The sequence below is a fragment of the Schistocerca serialis genome, chromosome 3, assembly GCF_023864345.2.
Source record: "Schistocerca serialis cubense isolate TAMUIC-IGC-003099 chromosome 3, iqSchSeri2.2, whole genome shotgun sequence".
NCBI lineage: Eukaryota > Metazoa > Arthropoda > Insecta > Orthoptera > Acrididae > Schistocerca > Schistocerca serialis.
Genome location: NC_064640.1, coordinates 823,972,419 through 823,980,857, shown reverse-complemented (window position 1 = coordinate 823,980,857; position 8,439 = coordinate 823,972,419). Strand labels below are relative to the sequence as shown.

The following is an 8,439-nucleotide window of genomic DNA, read 5'->3' as shown; positions in this document are numbered from 1 at the left end:
TCTGTAATTATTTTATAAAAATTTGCAAAATGGGGATGCATACCATGTTTCAAGAACTTCCTTCTTTGCTATTGTTGTCAGTAACAAGCAGATGTGGTACGAGTGAGTCGCAGCGAAAAAATCGATATGTACAGGACCAACTTCGAGATATATCGCATGCAGAGGGTCATGCTCAAAAACTCCGAAATATTTTATTTAAAAAACAACATACAATCACAAATTTTTTTGAACAGCATTAACTTTTAGTTAATACTATTGGACCAAATCATTCACAATTTATTTTACATTTTTCTACTACTGTAAACATAAACAACCACGTACTGTTCCAAATGTTCGGTAGTAAGATTGTGTCTTTGATCACTCAGAGCATTTTTATACGCAGAAAATGACCTTTCTACATCAACTGAGATAACCGAGCAGTATTTGAATTTGGGTTGTTTTTTTTTTTTACATGTTCCATTGATCAATCACACGGTACAGTAGCCGTTATCATGTGGAACGTGTCAAGTCCACAAGCAATGCACATATGAAATAAGAATTTTTCCACAATACTAAGTTAAAGAGTAATATTTCTATTATTTACCCCATTCCTTTAAATTGCACAAAATGGATATACTATACTTGTGTATTTATTTACTCCTCTTCAAGAATTCATCTATGGTATAGGAGGAGTTGTCAAGGAGATATGATTTCAATTTATTTTTGAAGCTATTACTGCAGTCTGTCAGACATTTTATTTCATCCGGTAATTTGTCGAAAATTTTTATAGCAGCATATTTTACCCCTTTCGGTGGCAATGATAGGTTGAGTAAAGGATAGTGTAAGTCTTTCTTTTTTATGGTATTATAATCATGAATGTCACTGTAGTTTTTAAAGTGGTCCATGTTGTTGAGAACAAATTTCATTAGTAAGTAAATGTACTGCAAGGCTGTTGTAAGAATTCCCAATCTTTTAAAAAGATGCCTACATTATGTGCGACTATGAACCCCATAAGTTATTCTAACCACTTTCTTTTGAGCAGTGAATACTTTTTGTCTAAATGTTTAGTTACCCCAAAATATTATTCCGTATGACATCAGAAAGTGAAAGTATGCAAAGCATGTTAGCTTACTAATTTCTACATCCTCAAAATAGGCAATTATTCTGATTGCAAAAGTTGCTGAGCCTGGTCGCTTTAGAAGATCCAAAATATGAATTTTCCAATTAAGATTCTCATCTATATGTACACCCAAAAACTTAGTATGCTCTACCCTGTCTACTGACTTCTGTTGATGTGTTATATTTATTGAAGAAACTGTACTTTTTGCAGCAGAAAATTGGATTTACTGTGTTTTTTCAAAGTTTAGAGCAAGCCCATTCGCAGAAAACCAATTAATGACTTTTCCAAAGACCTTATTTGTATAATTTTCAATTGGAGTTTCTTTAACTGGATTAATAATTATGCCTGTATCATCAGCAAACAGTGTAAGTTCAGCTTCCTGTTTCAGATAGGAAGGGAGGTCGTTCACATATATCAAGAACAGAAGGGGACCCATGATTGAACCATGTGGAACACCTAATGTAATTTCATCCCAGTTAGATGAAGTGGCAAACTTATTTAATTCACTGGACCTATGTAAGGAAACTTTTTGCTTCCTGTTCCATAGGTATGACTCGTATGCTATTCCATTTATACCGTATAGTTGTAATTTCTGCAACATAATGTCATGGTTCATACAATAAAATGCTTTGGAAAAGTCACAGAAAATTCCTATTGGTGACATTTTACTATTTAAAGACTATATTATGTGGACAATGAAATTGTATATTGCTGTCTCAGTGGAACAGCATTTTTGAAATCCAAATTGTGATTTACTAAGTATCCCATCACTGTTGAGATGGCTAACCACTCGAGTACATTACTTTCTCGAAGATTTTTGAAAATGCTCTAAGCAAGGATACTGACCGATAATTATTGTCATCTGTGGTGTCCCCCTTTTGTAGAGAGGCCTGACAATGGCATATTTTAACCTGTCTGGGAAAATAACTTGAGTTAGTGATGCATTACATGTGTGAATCAGAACATCAGCTGTAATTGCTCCAATTGTTTTAATATCTTATTAGAGATTCATCTACTCCAACAGAACATTTATTTTTCAAAGATTTAATAATTTTACTTATTTCACAAGAGGCTGTTAGGTGAAAGTTAATGTGACTACATTTTTTCAAAACAGACTCTTCCATGTACTGTCTGGCTTTTTCTTTTGAACTGCTCTCACCAATTTTTTCTCCTACACTTAAGAAATGGTTGTTAAATACATTAGCTACTTGTGTACTGTTGGTTAGGATGCTCTCATTCAACCCCAGCAGTTACTTTTCGTGTCTCCCTCCTAACAACATTCCATATCGATTTGATTTTTTTACGGAGTTGTTAATTTCTTCTCTAACATATATATTTCTTGATTCCCTTACAACTTTTCTTAGTATGTTACAATAATTTTTATAGTGTAAAACTACTGCTGGATCTTTGCTAGTTCTTGCTGTCTCACACAGTTTTCTTTCCCTTTATGAAGACACTTTAATACCTGTAGTAATCCAAGGTTTCTTTGAAAAGTGTGTGGTGTTACATTTAGTAATTTTCTTTGGGAATCAATGTTCAAAAAGGGATATAAATTTATCAAGAAATGTGTTGCATTTATCATTAGCATTTGGCTCATTATATACATCTCCCCAATTAACATTTCTTAAGCTTTCTCTGAAGTGCTCTATAGATGCCGGGTTGAGCGAGCTCACACTTTTACTTAATGGTTTCTGGACTCTACACCCTGTTAGGTTCTGTAAGTTAATCAGTTGTGCATCATGGTCTAACAATCCATATACCACAGGGAAAGCGTGTGTTATACATCCTCTTTCTGTACAAATACATTATCTATTAGCGAGCTACTGTCCTGCGCTATACATGTACGGAAACTGATCACTGATTCTAAGTTATATGTTGTTAATAACACTTATAGTTCACTTTCCCTATCAGAATTACTTAGAAAGTTTACATTGAAATCACCACAGATTAATGACTACTACTTTTTGTCCGACAGACTTTTTCATGAATAGCTCCCAGTCTCCTAATGGGGACCTGTAGACTGTTGCTAATATCAATACTACATTATCTAGCTGAAGTTCACATGCACAAAACTCAAAGTGCAGATCAACACAAAATTTGCTTACTTCTACAGTTTTGCATTTAACCCTTGTTTTATGAAAATTGAAACTCCTTCATCCATCCTATATCTACAAGTGTAAGATGCTAAATTATACCCACTTATACTGACACTATACATGCCCACAGTTACAATATGTTGGCACTTATGGTTTCTGGTAAAAGTTCACCTGTTGCATTAATAAAACTATCAAATTGGCACAAGGGTTCAAAGCCTGGATTATTGTTTAAAATGTTTTCGAACTTTTCTTGGGAATACCTCCAGCAATGAGGAGTTCACTAGAATAATTTTATTCATTAACTGAATAGATTCATTCAATGCCAAACCTTGAGTTTCAAGCTTTTTGATACTTGCAGGTATATGGGAGAAAATGAGTACTAATCACAGCAATGTCTTTTTTAATACAGGAATCATTAAAAGCTTCCTTGCACTGGCAAACTGCCAACGTCTCTGCACTATCGAAATTGTTTACTATCCCTCTAATGGCCTCAAAATGTTCATTTAAAAAAAACACAGCTTCAACCCACATACCCCAACGAGTTACCACTGGTTCGGGAGGTCAAGGCACATTTGGTGTTTTTTTCTTTGTACGTCTTGATGCAAGCAGGAGCCTTTAGAAACACTGTCTTTGAGGATGAAATCAGTTTATTGACATTCACAAATGTGGAACGTACTCCTTCAGCAAGGTGATGTACTCAATGAGCAAAGCACGTCCCATTAATCAAATTGGGATAAAACACTGAGGGCTTTTCCTGCTTTGATCATATAGGGAGCAGCATCTGAAATAAACACAAACACCCTTTCATCTGCAGAAGATTCTGGAAATATTTTTCTAATACCCTCATTCACAAATCTGGCAATCATAGGATGATCTACTTTTTCAAGTTCTTTGCAGGCCGCTAAATAGGTAGAAGAAGGCTCTTCTTTTAAAGCACCAACAATTAAGTTTGCAATGTAAATGCCACAAGTGTTTGTAGTTTCATCAACTGAAATCCAGATAATGCTGTCCTCGAGTTCATAGTGTATTTCTTCCAGAACATTTACGTAAATTGTCGGTATGTAATTTTTATGCAGTGTTGATTCATCTGGTATATATTATGATTTAAGCATTATTTGTGCAGGAAGCCTTTGAGGATAGGGTTTGTATGTTTGTGAAGAGGAATGGTGCTTGCAGTGAATGCTTCACACACATCCATGTTCAACCAACTTTTTGTTTTCCTTTGGACAAATCCCTGGTACTGCAACTTGCTGGTCCTTTCTTCTGCATTCCTGTGATACGACGACTTGTCTTGACATGCTGGTCTATTTGACACTTTTTTTTTTTTTTTGCACGGAACGTTTCTCTCACAAACTTGACAATATAAAGCAATTTCGTCATATGTAAATGTTTCAGGATGGTCAGCTATCCACGAAATGACGTTTCTTTTTTTAAGGCAACATGGCACACAACATGTTGTAAACACGTTCAACTGTGTGTAAATGGAAAGCTAAACTGAAACCACGGACATGCGACTGAAAGCTTGATTAGTTTAATTCAACTGTTACCGACGCGTACGGTATGACAGTGGAGGGGATTAACCTGGATTAGCCAGTGCAGGAGCATTGACTGTCTGCCTGTTCCTGTTCCTCTTCTGTAATGATTTCACTATGCAGTGGCCTCTCGGTTAGTGATTGCATGCAGTTCTAGGTTGCGGTCAATCTGTAAGACATCAAAACTAGATCGAGCTAGAGACTGCCCATCTAAATTTTTAAAATATTGTAAACATAGGTGAAAATATGCATCGTCACTAGTTTTTAGTCAAAATATGCAGTAACCAGTGAGAAGGAGCCAAATATGCCAATGCATAAGCAACATCCAAATGCATATAAACCAGTCTCTAATTACTACTGTTAACAAGTAAGGAGAGAAAGGGGAGAGGATGGCTGAATGCTCAATAAGTATATGAAAACATTTTATTTTAATATCACAGGCAATATCAACATATAATTTTTCAAATGAATTATTGTCCATCTGATGCCGGAGGACCTCGTCGAAAGGAAGATTTCTTCTCTGTTGCAGTATCAGTTATGCTTGCATGCAAACTTCCAATACTAAAAGGGAGAAAAGTGAATGAATATCAAAGGCAACAGAGTAGCAAAGCAAAGTTGCAACACATACCATAAAAATAAATTTTTAAACTTTGAACATCAGCAAATAATAAAAATTTAAAAAAATAAATAAAAAAGAAAAAAATGCGGGTCAGTCAACTGGTCAAATATGTGGTAGGCATACATTTATTTGCTGACTATTCATACATTAAAATAACAACAACCACCTCCCTCTTCACAATCAAAAATATGAAATTTACATACCTGTTTACATTTATTTCAGCAGTTAAACTGCTGGAAGCCGACACATCATCAAGCGTCAGCTGAAACAATTTATTGCATTTACTGTATAGGACATTTAAAGCTACTGCTTGCTTTATTAAAAACATATTCTTCGACTTCAACATAATGTTTAAACAAATTGCAAAAATAACAATATATACACAAACTGAACTGAGTGATGCTGATAACTGATATAATTATTGCAAGAACACACACACACAGTGTCGGACCACTGCAGGACATGCAAGAAAAGTGTCAATAAGGTTCTGGAAGGTGCCAACAGGGATGTGGAGCCATGCCAGCTCCAGTGCTGTGGCCAATTAGGCTAGGTTTCACGGTCGAGGATCCATGGCACAAACAGCCTGATCGAGGTTGTCCCAGAGATTCTTGATCGGGTTTAAATCTGGGGAGTTTGGTGGCCAGGAGAGCACAGTCAACTCATCCTGGCCCTCTTCGAACTACACATGTGTAAAGTGAGCTGTGCGACATGCTCCTTGTCCTGCTGGTACATGTGAACGTGCCTAGGAAAAACAAATTGCAAGTAAGGGCGAACATGGTCCCCAAGAATAGATGCATACTTTCATTGCTGCACTCTCTCTTCCACAATGATAAGATCATCAAGGGAATGCCATGAAAACATTCCCCAGACCATAATGTTCCCTCCTCCCACGGACAGCAGAATAAGGAGGTAAACCATTCTGGCTCCTGGTGAGCAAGAAGTTCTTCGACGCCTCTGTACACCTTGATGTCACTTTGAGAACTGTTGTGGCTGTGCGTGTAAAGAAAATAACTTGTTTTGTGTCAATCGTGAGCAAGGGTCACTGAAATTGGGTTGTGGCACAATGCATTAATATTGCTCAAAAGATAACAAACATTATTTATCACGCATTTCCCAAAGATGAGCAACAGTTCGACACAAACATGCAGCCAAAGTGAATGTGGTAACTGTACATGCACGTTCAATTCAATTTTGGCCTGAAGATTATGAATGAGATTCAAGAAACAAACTTCTAGGGTTACTTTCCAGAAGGAAGCTACTACCCAAAGCAATCCCCAGCACAAACTGACATGGAGAATAAACTACACAAAGCCAGGATGTAAGCAAAGAGGTAAGAAGCAAGAGCATAAATAACACTCCAATTAATTATAGCTAAAAAATTATCTTAAAATAAATTTTTAAACATAAAAAAGTGACCTAATGACAACACACCACATTACTGAAGCACACTTAAATCTAAGACGACGTGCAAAGCAGAATGAATTCGTTATTGGTGTCTTTGATTTCTCGAGCTCTAAGAGTTCCAAAAGATGAATGCTCACCTCTGCAACGGGGATGTGGAATGAATGTCACAATTCAGGAGAATACTCTAAAGAGACTCCTAGACATTTGTTCCCGAGTGCAAGGTGGTGATAGAGACAGTTTGTTGCCTTTCGAAAAAGGTTTCATTACGTCAATAAGATCTCTCTTTGGACTTTTTGAAAGTCTAAAAAGTATGAAAGTCAGCTACATATTAACTTCCAGACTAAATGAAGATCGCTTGGAAAAATTTTCTCCTAGGGTATGAGGATTAGAAATATTTTGTATTTGAAGAGAGAAATGAGGTGTGTCTCCTTAAATTTCCAGGTAATGCAAGTGATACTTCCTTCTCTGGAAACACACCAATTACTGAAGAGTTAAATGCAGAGTCTTTTTCAGTGTATGTCGACCCAGATTCTGTATCCCTAAGTTTTATTACAAATTAACTCTGTATAAATGTTGTCGAGGGATCACCAACGCGAGAAATCCCAGAAGCTGTGAATGTCTAAGAAAATTTATTAACATGCTAGCTGAGTATTTGGAATTGCCATGGTACGTATTAATTCCAATCTTCTATTAGTCCACCTCCTTCCCCCTGTCTCTGTCTAACCACCTCCTCCCATTCCTCTTTCTGTCCATATCCTCCTCCTCCCCCCACCTCCACCCTGTCAATATGCTGCTTCCTCATCCGTCCATCTGCTCATTCCCTCTCCTCCTCCACCTCTCTCTGTTCATCTCATCTTATCCTTTTTCCTTTCTCTGTCCATTTCCTCGTCCCCCTCTATCTATGAGTCTCTCCCCCCCCCCCCCCCCCCCTCTATGTTCATCTCCTGCCATTTCCTTTCTGTGTCAATCTCCTCCTCTCCCCTCTCTGTCCCCTAGCTCTGTCCGTCTCCTCCTATCTGTGCCTCTCTCCTCCTCCCCCCTCAGTATCTGCCCTCCTCCTCCTTTCTCTCCCCACATTATCACAGTCATCCAAACAAGAGACTGGCAGTTCCTACCCCATCAGTATTTCTTTCCAAATTGTAACCAGTGTGTGTACCAAATCAGAAATTTTTCCAGGGGTTTACGATGAGTTGTTTACAGACGGCTTTGCTCGTATATCTACATGTCAAATTTATTTCACACATATTTAACATATTTCATGCATATTTGTACATATATTTCGACTATATGTCTAGCGAATTTCAACCTGCAGTTTCATTTTCAGGCATCTTAATGTTTATATCGTATCTGCTGAGCTACATGCTGTATAATGACATAATTTTGCAGGTACATAAAGTGGCATATGTGATACAGTCTGCAAAATGTGCTGTGAATAGAGTTAGTAGTAATGAAGTAATAAATTAAAAAATCATGCATGGTGTGGCCGTTTCTCAAGAATCTCTCTGTGTGTAATGTCATATCTCCTGTACTGTATGTCATGTAATGATACAGTCTTTTAGGTACATTCAGTGGCACATGCGATTACTGTTTCCGAAATGTGTTGCAAATTGAGTTAGCAGCAAAGAAGTAATAAATTTAACCATCATGCTTGATGCAGTAGTTTTTCACGGATTCACTGTTTATGACCTC

General features: G+C 37.0%; 1 protein-coding gene across 1 annotated transcript in view; it reads right to left on the bottom strand.

Moving 5' to 3' along the window:
- Nucleotides 1–5,136: 5,136 nt before the first annotated feature.
- LOC126470773 (heat shock 70 kDa protein 14-like) overlaps nucleotides 5,137–8,439 on the bottom strand; it is a 198,111-nt gene continuing 194,808 nt past the window's right edge. The window contains exons 9-10 of the mRNA XM_050098779.1: nucleotides 5,550–5,608; nucleotides 5,137–5,288 (exon numbers count right to left, since the gene is read on the bottom strand). Of these exons, the coding sequence (XP_049954736.1) occupies nucleotides 5,198–5,288; nucleotides 5,550–5,608 (150 nt within the window). The 3' untranslated portion in view covers nucleotides 5,137–5,197. The remainder of the gene's footprint in view (nucleotides 5,289–5,549; nucleotides 5,609–8,439) is intronic.